Source organism: Peromyscus maniculatus, chromosome 1 (genome assembly GCF_049852395.1).
Source record: "Peromyscus maniculatus bairdii isolate BWxNUB_F1_BW_parent chromosome 1, HU_Pman_BW_mat_3.1, whole genome shotgun sequence".
Taxonomy (NCBI): domain Eukaryota; kingdom Metazoa; phylum Chordata; class Mammalia; order Rodentia; family Cricetidae; genus Peromyscus; species Peromyscus maniculatus.
In genome coordinates, this window is record NC_134852.1 from 124,181,016 (window position 1) to 124,195,851 (window position 14,836).

Below are 14,836 nucleotides of genomic sequence, written 5' to 3' on the forward strand. Positions count from 1 at the left end.
TCTAAAAAAGAAAAAAAATTTAAAAATTAAAAAAAAAAAAAAACCCGAAGGTCAACTTGTCCTTCTGGATCAAAACAATGGAAGGTTCAGAACCCTGCAGGAGCAGCCTGAGCATGGGTCAGTTCTTGACTTACAACTTCAAGAATGGTTCTTCATAAATTAATATGTATTCTTCTACACAAAAGTAACTAATTACCTACCTAGAAGAAATGGTTTCATTGAATAATATCAAGATTTTAAAAAATACCAACTTTGTGGCCTTAAGAAGAAAACATTGCCAACATTGAATTATCAGACTGAGAGATCAATGACCCTAACCCTGCTTCAAACAATTACACTAGACGTCCAGAAAAACAAAGGCACATTTGGCTGGACTTCCTCGAATGGAGTAACTTAGAACAGCATGGAAGTTACACAGCCAATACAGGAATAGCCTGGCATTTCAGAAGTTAACAGAAAAAGATAAATACAAAAAAGGAGAAGAAAATCCTCCCAGCCCTAAGAGTGTTTCATTACTTCCCCAGGCAAGCTAGGAACAAAGAAAAACTTTCAGTGACATCCTGAGAAATGTTTCCACTCCAATGAGAAGTGGGTCAGGCACACAGGGAAAAGTTACTTGTACGGGAGAGAAATCTAAGAGAGCCACATAAAAGCAAACAAAACAGGATTTCCACCATTTTCATCCATCTGCCCTCCGCCAATTACCATCATCATGCAAAAGCAAATGCAACTTTAGAGATGCTCATTTTTATTTAAGGCATGATTCCCAAAAATAAGAATAAAGAGTGGTAGCCAGGCAGTGGTGGCACATGCCTTGAATCTCAACAGTCGGGAGACAGAGGCAGGTGGATCTCTGTGAGTTCAAGGCCAGTGTAGTCTACAAAGCAAGTTCCTGGACAGCCAGAACTGTTACACAGAGAAACTCTGTCTCAAAACACCAAAGGAGGGAGGGAGGGAGGGAGGGAGGGAGGGAGGGAGGGAGGGAGGGAGGGAGGGAGGGAGGGAGGGAGGGAGGGAGGAGAAAAAATAATAAAGTGTGCTGGGAGAGTAAGAGAAAGGTCACAGATACAGGACTCATAGGTACTTATCACTCTCAAGATCCTGGGTTTACACCCTCAGCTGTGGGAGTGGAAGGAAAAGGGAAAACAATAAAAAACTAACAATAGGATGACCATACCTAATAACATATACTATATAGTCTATTTCTATTGGTGAGTATGAGTGTGCTCTATGTGTACCATAACGTGCGTGCAATGTCCACAGCGGCCAGAAGAGGACATTGGATCCCCTGGAGTTGGAGTTCCCGGTGGCTGTGAGCCTCCCCAGGTGAGTTCTGGGAACAGAACCAGGGTCCTCAGCAAGAGCAGCAAGTGCTCCTGACCACTGAGTCTTTCCAGCACTCAACACACTCCATTCTTGAAAAACGCTGAATGGACCTGTGGTGCTTTGAATAAAAACGGCCCCCACAGGCTCACATATTTGAATGTCTAGTCCCTAGTTGCTGTAAAGTTTGATTAGTTGATTAGTATTAGAAGGAATGGCCTTGTTGGAGGAAGTGTGTCACTGAGGGCAGGCTTGGGTGTTCTCTCTCTCTCTCTCTCCCTCTCCCTCTCCCTCTCCCTTCCTCCCTCTCTTCCTCCCCCAATATGTAACTCCCAGCTACTTCTCCAGCACCTCAACTGCCTGCCACCTCGCTCTCTGCCATTATGATAATGGACTAATTAACTCTCTGAAACTGTAAGCAAGCCCCCCCCCCCCCCCCCGATTACATGCTTTCTTTTATGAGTTGCTTTGGAGTGGTGGCACACCTTTGATCCCAGCACTTGGGAGGCAGAGGCAGGCCAGCAAAGGCTACACAGAGAAACCCTGGGGGGGGGGGGGGGAATCTTGGCTATGTTGTCTCTTCACAGCAATATAACAGTGAAGAGACAGGAGGTTACTGAGACATTCTACACACACACACACACACACACACACACACACACACACACTTCCAAACATTGTTGTACACATATACAATTTTATGTCAGTGTTGTTGTTTTATTACTCTTTTACTCTTTAGGGGGCCCAGCTCCCAAATAAATCACACAAGGAGACTTATTACATATGAATGCCCGGCCTTAGCTTGGCTTGTTTCCAGCCAGCTTTCCTTAAGTTAACTTACCCCATCTGCCTTTTGCCCCTGGGCTTTTCCGGTTCTCTTACTTGTGTAAATCTTACTCCTACTCTGTGGCTTGCTGGTTGTGTAACTGGGCAGCTGCCCCTGCAGTCCTCCTCCTTCTCTGGCTGCTAGATCTTTTCACTCCTCCATCTCTCTCTTTTTCTTTCTCTCCAGATTCCTCCTTCTGTATATTCTCTGCCTGCTAGCTCCACCTACCCTTTGTCCTGCCTTGCTATTGGCCAGTTCTTTATTAGACCATCAGGTGTCTTAGGCACAGTAACACAGCTTCCACAGAGTTAAACAAATACAACATAAACAAAAGTATCACACCTTAAAATAAGATTCTACTACATGTCAGTTTTAAAATAAAAAATTATTTGGGTGACTGTCCTGGTTAGGGTTATTATTAACCAAAGCAACTTGGGGGAAAGGATTTATTTGGCCTACACTTTCATATCACTGTTCAACATCGAAGGAAATCAGGACAGGAACTCAAACATGGCAGGAACCTGGAGGCAGGAGCTGATACAGAGGCCATGGAAGGGTGCTGCTCACTGGCCTGCTCATTACAGCCTGCTCAGCTTGCTTTCTTATAGATTCCAGGACCACCAGCTCAGGGGCACCACCTCCCACAATGAACTGGGCCCTCTCCCATCAATCACTACTGAACAAAATACCCTATGGGGCTGAAGAGATGGCTCAGCAGTTAAGAGCACTGATGCCCTTCCATGCCCTTCCAGAGGACCGCTGTTCAATTCCCAGCACCCACATGGCAGCTCATACCTGTCTATAACTCCAGTTCCAGGGCTTCTGACACCCTCACACAGACATACATGAAGGCAAAACACCAGTGAATATAAAATAAAAATAAATTAAAAAGAAAAAGGAAATGCCCTATAGGCTTGCCTACAGCCAAATCTTATGGAGGCATTTTCTTAATTGAGGTTCTCTTCTCTCCAATGACTCTAGCTTGTATAAAGTTGACATAACTAGCCAGCACAACTAACCCCTGGTCAACTTGACACAAAAAACCCATCACTGTTAAAGACACAACCTTTCCTTTCTTCTTCATCCCTACGATCACAATATAAAACAGTTTACAAACTTAAAAAGTCCCTCAGCCTTTAAAAATTCAGTCTCTTCTTAGAAATTCCGTGTCTTTTAAAATGCAAAGTCTTTTAAAATCTAATGTCTCTTAACTATAAGCTTCTTTCTATAAGGTCAAAATAAGTTAAATACTTCCTTATTTTAACCAGGGCACAGTCACAATTAAATGAAATTGAAACAAACGCCAACTGTGTAAATAACTGAGTGTCCAGTATTTGGGATTCATGTATGATCTTCTGGGCTCCTCCAAGAGGGTTGGATCACTTCTCTGGCTCGGTCCTCTCAGCATGCACAGCTTGTCTTCTAAGCCTGAGCAGGCTCTACTCCACCACTATTGTTCTTGGTGGTCACCCCACAGTACTGGCATCTCCAAAACTGTGGTACCTCTACAGTAACTGGGCTGCACCTTCACCAATAGCCTCTAATAGGCTCTCTTCATGGTGCCAAACATCAACTTCTCTGCATGACCCCTTCAATGCTGGGCCTTCACCTGCCACTGAGGTTGCACCCTAACCAATGGCCTCCCTGGCCTCCCTGGCCTCCAGTGCCAAGCCCTCAGCTGCTTTCCATGACCCTTTCATGCCTTCAAAACCAGTAACACCTGGGTGACACTTCAAAGTTGAGCTGCCAAAGCAAGGTACAACCTTGGCCACAGGTACAACCCTGGAACGCAAGATTCTGTGTGCTGACCCTGGAAACACTGCCCAGGAGATTTCACCTCAATGATACTGGTCTCTTCTTAATCACCACTAATTCTTCAGCTCCAACTAACCAGCATCAATTGTCCTAGTAACGCAAAGGTTTCATTTGAATGGTGCTGGTCTCTCTTGATTCTTTAGCCCCAGTTAACCAGAACCAGAGAATCTTATCATTCAAAATATCAAATATGCAATGGCCCTGATCATCTTTAAGTGACTCTCAAACTTCCCTCTGGACCTTCACAAGCCAGGCCTCCATAGTCTGCATTTCTTTCAGCACTAGTTTCTCCCAAGCTCCTGAAGAATAGCATTGAACACTCTATGGCTTTTCTCACCCAAAGTTCCAAAGTGCATCCACAATCCTCCCAAAAACAACGAAGTCAGGAAGTCACAGCAATACCCCACTCCTGGTACCAATTTCCATCATAGTTAGCATTACTATTGTTGTGATAAAACACCGTGACCAAAGCAACTTGGAGAAGAAAGTGTTTATTAGGTTTACACTTTCAAATCACTGTTCATCACTGAAGACAGTCAGAACATACAGAAACTCAAACAGAGCAAGAACTTGGAGGCAGAAGCTAATGCACAGGCCACAGAGGGTGCTGCTTACTAGTTTCCTCCCATAAGTTGCTCAGCCTGTTTCTTATAGAACCCAGGACCACCTGCCCACAGGTGGTTTTACCCACAATGGACTGTTCCCTTCCCCTCATCAATCACTAATTAAGAAAATGTCCTACAGGCTTGCCTACAGCCAGATCTTATGGAGGCATTTTCTCAACTGAGGCTCCCTCCTCTCCAAAGACTCTAATTTATATCAAGTTGACATAAAACTAGCCAGCACAGTGGCTCACACCTGTAATCCCAGTACTCAGGAGGCTGAGTGGAGAGGACTACCTTGAGTTCAAGGCTAGCCTATGCTACATAGTAAGTTACTGGCCAGCCTAGGCTACAAAGTGAGACTCTAGCTCAAAAAAAAAAAGCAAATTTGAAAGAGAGAGAGAGAGAGAGAGAGAGAGAGAGAGAGAGAGAGAAAGAGAGAGAGAGAGAGAGAGAGAGAGAGAGACAGAAAAGAAAGAAAGAAAGAAAGAAAGAAAGAAAGAAAGAAAGAAAGAAAGAAAGAGAGAGAGAGGGAGGGAGGGAGGGAGGGAGGGAGGGAGGGAGGGAGGGAGGGAGGGAGGGAGGAAGGAAGGAAGGAAGGAAGGAAGGAAGGAAGGAAGGAAGGAAGGAAGGAAGGAAGGCTTGTTGTTCATGAGGACTGCTTATAAGCACTGAAATCAGAATGGAAAGGAAAAATAAATACAATAATCCCTAATGACAAAGTACTTCTTTAAAGGTTAATTTTTCTTACAACAGTACACAAAAGACAAAGAGTTTGCTTAAAATACTGCAATTTCACTTGTTTAGGCCGTTTTAAATAGGGGGAGTACATTTAAAGGAATGGGTGGAAGTCAGGAAGCAAGAAAAGATAAACCCGCTAAAGGCCAGTGAGACGGCTCAGTGGTTAAGGGCACTTGCCACCAAGCCTGATGACAAGAATTCAGCTCCAGAGCACACCCAGTGGAAGGCAAGAACTGATTCCCACAAATGACCTCTGACCTCCAAATGCATGCCATGACACACCTGCATGTGACACACACACACACACACAAATTTAACCCTGCTAAATACTTCCATTTTTTCATAACTAATCCAATAGTATTTCCAATACTATTATTCCTATTTTCTAGTTAAGCATGTTCAAGAAGATAAATAAGGGGTTGAGGATTTAGCTCAGTACAGAGTGCTTGCCTAGCAAGCGCAAGGCCCTGGGTTCGGTCCTCAGCTCTGAAAAAAAAAAAAAGATAAATAATTTTAAGGTAAGTCCCAGTAGAAAAAAAATACACAAAGTCATCTACACATCAAAAGACATACTTGATACAAAGAGAGGAAGCTGTTAAAATAAACATTAGCATTCATGGCCAAAATGAGGCCTAACCTAAGCTTACCAATCTTTCTCACCCAAGACAGCAACTACAACCTGAGAAAAGATGTCTTGAAATAGAAAAGGCTGGCCCCTTCATAGCTTGGTCTGGTTGTATCAGGCATAATTTTGTTTAATGCCCAGCTATTCTTTAACTAGACTTCAGGGACATAACCAAACAGTATTGAGCATCTTAAGTCCTAGTGAGGTGACAGTGCCCAGTGATATATTAGCCATCTTAGTGCCAGCTGAGTGCAACTTTGGCAGGGCACCTCCCTAGGATGCCCTGGGGGCTGACTGTGGGAGTGTAACTCTGTGGCAGGGCACCTCCCTAGGATGCCCTGGAGACTGACTGTGGGAGTGTAACACTGTGGCAGGGCACCTCCCTAGGATGCCCTGCAGTTCCAGCAAACTTTGATATCAAAGTGAGGTCAGCCAGGTCCCTCCTCTGTTAGAGAAATACAAAATACAAAATCTAGCTACTTTCCCTACATAGCCCATGCTAGCCAGAACTCAGGGTCCTTCCGCAGCCTCCCAAGGGCTGGGATCATCAGCATGCCCCATCACACCCACCATCCCACTTACTAGTTTTAATATCTATTTATGATTCTTGCTTAATCATTATGATTGCCAGTTATTTTCTCTGATTCTGTTATTTCCTGTATGTTCATTCATTAGTCAGAATTCGGCTCAGTCATTTATCACGTACTCATAGATGGAGTTTGTGCTTTGTTTTGAGACAAGGTCTTGCCATGTAGCCCAGGCTGACCTCAAACTCATGCTTCCTCCTGCTGCAATCTCCCCAGTGCTGGGATTAACTTCACAGATTCTTTAAGGGCAATAAGCAATTGTCTATTTTAATGATAAAAGCGTCCCCAACTCAGCACAGAGGAATTCTCCCAGGCTGGCTCCTGACTTTCTCTGATGAGTTCCCATCGTCGTGTTTGGTTTGGTTTGGTTTTTTTTCCTCAGTACTTCCTTAGACTGAAAGATATTCCAAGCTCATCTTGTATTTCCTACCCCAGCCCTGAAATCAGATGTTTCTCCACAGTTCCTTCACCGATTCTGCAGCTCTCAATGGAGCTGGAAAGGGGCTCCGGGTGCACTCGAGGGATTCCCATGCACAGGCATTTCTGCATCTATAAACTTTTTACATTGTGAGTTCTGGTCAGTATTCTCAAAGTCAATCAAACACCCGAGTTTGTTCTAACCTTTGCCCTTGCCAACTGTGAAGCCTCCTTCTCCCCGGCAGTGAGACCATGGCCCCTATTTTCCAAATACATTTGCGTATTTGCTAATATTATACACAAAAGTGCCACAAACTGTAAACCTATGCCTGTGTGAAAAAGAAAGGCGGGAGGGAGGAAGGGTGGATGAGATAGAGACAGAGAGGGAGGGAGGGGGAGGAGAGGGGAGGGGAGGGGAGGGGAGGGGAGGGGAGGGGAGGGGAGGGGAGGGGAGGGGAGGGGAGGGGAGGGGGAGGGGCAGAGCCTATCACCAGAGCTCAGTGTTTGTTTCAGGCTCTTTCCTATCCTGAGGACACAGTCCAAAACTGGGTTCAAAGGTCACCTGAAGTATTTATTTCTCCGGTCCTTTCTTTCAACGTGTTTGCTCTTCATCTGACAACCTAGTTCACTTGTTTATCTGTATCCCATCTGCTGTTCTGTTTCTTGGGACAGGATCTCTCATGTCCCATACTGGTCTTACAGCTGGCCCTCCTAACTCTACTTCCCAAGCTGGGGATCACAGGTGTGCACCCCCTACGCCTGGCAGTAACCCACCTTTGGAAGTCCCTTTTCCTTCACTGCTCGATCGGATTAGTGTTTGCTACTTATATGCTGCGTGATTAAAACATTAACGTGATTCAGAAAATGGTCCTCAGAAGGGGTCCCTGTCCCCATTCCCACTTCATTTCTTTTTTTTTTTTTTTTTTTGTTTTTGTTTTTGTTTTTGTTTTTCGAACAGGGTTTCTCTGTGTAGCTTTGCGCCTTTCCTGGAACTCACTTGGTAGCCCAGACTGGCCTCGAACTCACAGAGATTCGCCTGCCTCTGCCTCCCGAGTGCTGCCCACTTCATTTCTACTCCCTCTCTGGTAGGTAACCAATCTCTTCAATCTCTCCAGCATCCTTGTGTACTGTTGTGACTTTGTCTCCATGAGCAAATACACATTTATTTTCTGAGCTCTCCCTTCCTTTATACACTGTAACAGGGGGTTTTAAAATGTGTTGTGTGTGTAGTATATGTATGTGCATGGGGTGCACAGGAGTGTGGAAGTGTGCGTAACATATGTGTGGAGCCCAGAGGCTGAAGTCGGATTTCTTCCTTAATCACTCTCCATCTTATACTTTGAGGCAGGATCTCTCCCTTGAATCCAGAGCCTGGGGATTCAGCTAGTCTAGCTAGGCAGCCTGCTCCTGAGTGCTGGACTCCAAAACCCACACTTACACAGCACGTGCTTTACCTTCTGAGCCGCCTCCTCAGCCCCCAGGAATTACTTTTGAATCTAATTTTTTTATATGTTTTCCTGTATATATGTCCGTGCACCATTTGTGTGCCTAGTGTCCACAAAGACCAGTCCAATCCCCTGGAACTGGAGTTACAGACAGTTGTGAGCCATCATGTGGGTGCCAGGATTCAAAACCAGGTCTAGGAAAGAGTGCCCTGTGCGCTTAACCCCTGAGCCAGGACCATCTCCAACCCCTCATCATGGGGGCTGGGGGGGGGGGGAGGACAGGGAGACATTGTGGTGGTTTGACAGAAAATGGCCCCCATTAGAAGGTGTGACATTGCTGGAGGAAGTATGTCACTGTGGGGGTGGGCTCTTTTGTTCAAGCTTCCCTCAGTGTGACTTTCAGTCAACTTCCTGCTGCCTGCCTATCAAGATAAAGACTCTCAGCTCCAGCATCATTTATGCCTACATAGCTCCATGCTCTCCACCATGATGATAGTGGACTGGGCTTCTGAAACTATAAGTGAGCCCCTACAATTAAATGTTTCCTTTATAAGAGTTGCTGTGGTCATGGTGCCTCTTCACAGAAATACTAATAAAACCCTAAGGCAGACATGGTCTCCCATGTAGCCTTTGATAGCCTAGAAGTCACTATATAGACCAGACTAGCCTGCAAATCACGGATCTACCTGCCTCTGTCTCGTTAGGATTAAGGGTGTGCTCTACCACGCTGTCCCTTAATTTTCTTCATTAACTAATGTTATCTTGGGGAAACACTCAGCACTTCATTGGGACCTTTCTCAGTCATTCTTCAAGGTGTATGTTTCACTGGGGAGCACATCATTTTACTCCACTATTCCACTTTGTAGGTGGCGTCTAATTTGTGTAATTAACAATACTTGCACAGCCTTGTACATGTGCATTCATTCCCATGATGCTCAACATGTATCTTTAAATTTCTAGATTTAGGATTGTTGAGTCAAAAGGTAAGTGTATTAAAAAAAAAAAAGAAATACCCATCAACTGTCCCCTAATCACCTAATACAATGCACTAAGAAGAACACACTGTCCTGCTGGTGCACTCCGGAGGGGGAAGCAGGAAGAGCAGGAGGCCAATGTCATCCTCAGACACACTGCAAGCTCCAGGCCAGCCTGGGGTATGACAGCATCACAAAATCGTTAACTGGATAAAATGTAAAGACTTAAAAGTTGTCTGGATATAGTAGTGGTGCACACTTTTAATCCCAACACAAGAAAGGCAAAGACAGGCGGATCTCTGAGCCAGTGGGGACTACAGAGTGAGTTCCAGGACCGCCAGAGCTACATAGAGACTCTGTCTCAAAAAAAAAGCCCTAAAACTTCAGGTGAGCACACACAGATACACAGACGAGAGCACAACTCTGAAGGTTTCGTTCTCTCCTTCCATGGTGTGGTTTCCAGAGACCAAACCCTGGGGGCAGGGCTTTGCCCACTGAGCCATCTCGCCTGCTCTCGGGCGGCTAACTTCTAACGACAGCATGTGTCTCCAAGATGCAGCAATGGAACAGCATTGATGTTAAAGGCACAACCTTGGCACGTGGACCAAGTGACTACCAACACAAATAAAGGACTCCAGAAGAGATCGAGGAGATGTGCCCTAGGAAAAGATACAGAAAAGGCATTCCCCAACAGGTAGTGTTGAGGAAGAAACCATGCTGGAGTCAGCTGTCCAGACCAACTACGTCTCAAGACTAACAGTGGAGAATGAGAAACAGAAGCTGAGCGTATCACACCCGTAATCAAAACACTCATGAGGCTGAGGCAGGACAACCTCAAGGTCCAAGCTAGCCTGAGCTATAACCTGAGGCCACCTAACCCCTATACAGCTCAAAAACCTGACAAACAGGTAAGTAAAAAGTTAGGATGCTAAAAGAAGAGCAACAGGGTAATTTGTATTTTTAGATCCATGAAAACATGCACAACCTCTTCTCAGGGTTGCCAGAGAAACCATTAGCCCCAAAACTTAGTGCTTACATTTTGTTGTTGTTGTTGTTCATTTCTCTGTTTTCTGTAACCGGGGCCTGAACCCAGGGCCTGGCAAATGCTAAACACAGGTGTTGTAGCTGTCCTGATAGAAGAGCAGAAAGAGCAGCTTGTGCCATCCAAACTCACTGAAACAATGGACCACAAAGGATTAAAACTTCAGCTGGGAACCCACGCTGGAGGAAGAGAAAACCTGACATCCTGGTGTCAGCCAGAAGAGGAATGTGTGGCCCAGGATGAGAGGTCACACGATTCTGACAACTTGTCAGACCATCTTAAAGGACAGGCTGGAACTGAGGTTATTACGGACAGAATCACATCTTGGCCAGGCCCTCTGCCTCTTCCCGTCTATTTAAACCCAAACCTCCCGGAAGTACCCCAAAGACGGACCTGGGGATCACTAGTCCCCTTTATTTGTTCTCCTTTCCAATGCCATAGTCAATAAATTTACTTCCTGCTTTTCACCAATGCTTGTCTCTTTAACTGGCGTATGAGCGGCAATGGGCAAAGCCTAGCTTGTTTGTGCTGTCGGAGCCCAGGCTTTGACCCTAAAAACTCCAGTGACAGTCCTACCACTAAGCTATGCCTCAGTCCCATCCTTTCTTAAAAAGCCATTCCAAATTAATCAAGTTTTCCCAACTCTAATGAAATCAAGCCTCCTCGGCTAAGGACCTCATGGTGAAGGGGAGGGGGGGGTGGAGGTAGGAAGGGAGAAGACTGAAATAATGGACTACATTATGGATTGAGGAAAAACTACAAATTTGGTTTTGGAAGAACATCAAGATACTGAAAAGCCACAAATAAGGTGATCACTGACTTACTTGGTTACGTGGTTTGATTTGCTGGCATTTTATTTACTCCCAAACCCCTAAGCACTCTGTTATGCTTGCTCCCTTTTCAAATGGGAAATTGAGACCTAGAAACCTAAGAAACTAGACCAAAGACATCAGCCAGTGAGAACACAGAAGAACCATAGAATTACAAAGACGTAGAGATCTCTGTTCAACCAAACTCAGTGCTTTATAGAGATGCACTCAAAGCCCTAAAAAAAGACGAGAGTTAGAGACATCCCAGTTACCTGGGCTAGAAGCATCTCAGACACCCAACTCTCTCTGCCTTCCACTTCATGTCAAAAGTATGTCCTAACCAGAGGTGACTCGCCACTCAGTGTTCTATTCACCAATGTACAATGTTTTTCAAAAAAGTATGAGCAGTCAGGCTGGGTACAGACCTATAATCCTAGTTACCTGAGATGCCAAACCAGCACCATCAGTAGTTCAAGGCTAGCCTGGGCTACAGAGCTCAAGACTAGCCTATGAACCTTAGCAAGATTAAATCTTTTTTAAAAAAAAAAGTTTTAAAGGGATGTAACCAATGATATAACATTGCCAAGATCCTGGGTTTGATCCCCAGCACCTGGTGAGGTGGTGGGGAACAGCTGGGGGAGGGGAGAGAACAGAGACTGAAAGGTCATCTACCTATGCACACCCCTTTACCAGTTGCTATGGGTGTGTTTATGTGTGTATAGATATAGATGATAAATTGTGACTTTAGTTCCATGATCCAAGGTTAACCGAGTAATGGATGTATGTAGTCCTTCTATGAAGGACACATTGTCCAAAGCTCTAGATATGTTAGTTCACTTGACGTTCACGGCTGTATAACTTTATTACCCCAGCTCACAGATGACTGAAAGCCACAAACACAGGTGAAGTAACTTACATCATTCTCGGAGGAGTGGCGGAGTCTCCACGCAGGTGCTGTGCCTCCTGCCTCCTCACGAGTCAACCTCAGAGCCTATGTTCCTGTTTCATGAGCACCAAAAGCCCCATGTCACTTCCACTCCCAGCTCCCCACACATCTGCCTCCTCTTTCCAATCTGGCCCGTGACTCCCCACACTCATCACACTTCCACTCACAGCGCCCAGTAAGACGACACAGTGCTTTTAGGTACTAGGGATCACCTATTTGACTAACAAGAAAACTGAGACTCAGAAAGGCTAAATATTTGGGGTGTTGTTTTCATAACCAATAAAGAAAAGGCACACCTTCAAGTCCGTTGGATTCAAAGCTCACTCCTGGTCCTTATCTGACCATTGTCATGCATGTCTTTACTTATTTGGTCTCACTTCAGAGCCCCTAGGTATCAGACTACTCAAGAGTATTCAACAAATGGATTCTAGAAGCTCACAAGGAACACAGTAACTACCTGCAGTGTAAGAGTTTCTAACACTATTTCTCAAATACCTTAATGTATGGAAGCAATCACGTTCAGATAGTCCCTCCCTCAAAAATGTAAATGCTTCTGATTTAAATCTTCTAAGGAATATTACCCATCAGTTCGGGAACCCAGGATTGTCCTCTGGCTTCTGGACTCCCTTCAACACCAGCCATCAGAAAGAGTTAGCTGGCCTGTTTAGCTTTGTCAGTCACTTACACCGCTCTCTTGGCCCCAGGAAGATAGCAACTCGCCAAAAAGCCTGACTGAAGTCGGGTAAACTTAATCCAATCTCACTTCTCAAGCGGCCTGACCACCACCACCATCCAGCATACTGTCAACGCTCATGACATAAACATCCTCTGAATACAAAGGTCTGAGCAGCACTTTTTAATCCCATGGACTATCACAGGAGCGATTATTGTTCATTCATATGAAAGCTGACAATCACACTTAGGTTTTGGAACTGTGCGTCTTAATGGCACAATAAACATCACAGTTTATAATGAAACAAAATGAGCTATTCAACTCTACGAAGTCAACAAATGGGTGAAACAGGAAAAAAATTTTTTTTCCACCCGTACTCTTTGACACAGTAAAAATACCTTTGTTACTTAGCAGGGTACCTGTGCTCTCCCAACATATGCCACGCCTTTCAGGATGACAAAAGCAAAGAGATCTGCAGCTGCTTTTTTAAAGAATCAAAGAGAAAAAGGGAAATCGCTCGGACCTCTTAACCAAGAATAAAGTCTAAGGATGAATTTCACCTCCCTTTTCTTTGACACAATCCGACTTTCCTCCTCCAGTAATCAGAAAAAAGGGAGAGGGGGCTGCAACACAGAACTCACACTCGCCCTCTCCTAACGGGGCTCATCCCAAACTTCACCTAAGCGCGAAGCAGGCAGGCACCGGGAATTCCAAGGAAATGGTCTCGCCCCAATCAAAGCACATTTTTAACTTCCTCGAAACCATTATTTCCCTAGGGCACGATCAAACACTCCCACCCGGACGTACCACCTAAGAGACTACTTGTAAGAGAAGCTCAAACACACACAAAGAGAGAACACTGTTGGGAGCCGGCGGCGCGGAGCCACAGCCAAGTAGCCCGGGCCATCGCGGCCACCGAGGCATGCGCTGGGTCCCCCGCTCCGGCCCTCGGGGCAGGAAGCCCTGCTCCGCCGCGCGGCTGCTCCCCGCCGGCTCCCGCCCCGACCACAGCGATAAGGTGGAACTGCGCTTCCCACCCGGGCAGCTCCGCCCTCCGGGCCACATTCCTGAGAAGCCCGAGTCCCCGGACGCCGCGCCGGGCGCCTGGCGGGCAGCAGCGCGGCGCCGTGGCCGCAGGGCAGGAGAGCAGCGCCGACTCCTCACTGTTCCTGTCTGCCCTCGCAGCCGCGCGCCCTGGCCCCCGCGCAAACCGCACCCGCGCGCACCGCACGCGCCGGAGCCCCGCACCCGCGCGCCCCGGGCGGGGTCGCCACGGCCACAGGTAGCGCCACCCCGCCGCCGCCACCCCGCAGGCCCTCTCCAGGCACCTGGATGAACTGGATGGTGAGCGCCGATTTGCCCACGCCGCCGCCTCCAACCACCACGAGCCGGTACTTCTCCTGGCCGGAGCCGTCGCGCCAGCCGGCCGCGGCCATCGGGACGCCCCGAGCCCAGCCCGGCCGCCGCGCGCCCTAGGCCCGGCTCCGGGGACGAGTGCGGCCGGCTGGGCTACAGGCGGTAGGGCGCGCGGGGCCCGTGAGTGGCCTGGAGGGCGGCGGAGCGCTATCCCCCGGAACGGCTGGGAGTTGCCCGAGACGCGGAGGAGCCGGGAAGGCGCCGGGGCAGCGGACGCAGCGGCCAGGGAGCGCGCTCCTCTCCGGGTCTCTGCAGCGCAGCCGAACGCAGCCTCCAGCACCGCTACAAATGGCCGTCTGGAGGCCGGGCCGCCGGGCTGGGGTGCTACATATGCATGAGGGGGCGGGGCCAGGCCGCGCCCGCCCTGGCTGAAGCTCTGGAGCGCACTAAGCTGCAGACCCCGCGGACCTGCCCCCGGGAGCACCCGAGGCGGAGAGGGAAGAAACCGGGAAGACTGACGGCGCGATAACAGTAATTGCCTAAGTCAGGGATCGTGTTCATGAAAGAAACAGCCTGTGACGGCGTGGATGGAAAATAGAACTGTTATCATATTCACTCAACTCTGTACCCTGTTTTCGGAATGCAGATGGTCTAT

The 14,836-nt window shown here is 47.1% G+C and overlaps 1 protein-coding gene across 1 annotated transcript in view; it reads right to left on the bottom strand.

Annotated features, from left to right (window-relative positions):
* Positions 1-14,492, bottom strand: part of Rras2 (RAS related 2) — a 76,082-nt gene extending 61,590 nt beyond the window's left edge. The window contains exon 1 of the mRNA XM_076550548.1: positions 14,154-14,492. Within this exon, the coding sequence (XP_076406663.1) occupies positions 14,154-14,261 (108 nt within the window). The 5' untranslated portion in view covers positions 14,262-14,492. The remainder of the gene's footprint in view (positions 1-14,153) is intronic.
* Positions 14,493-14,836: the final 344 nt, after the last annotated feature.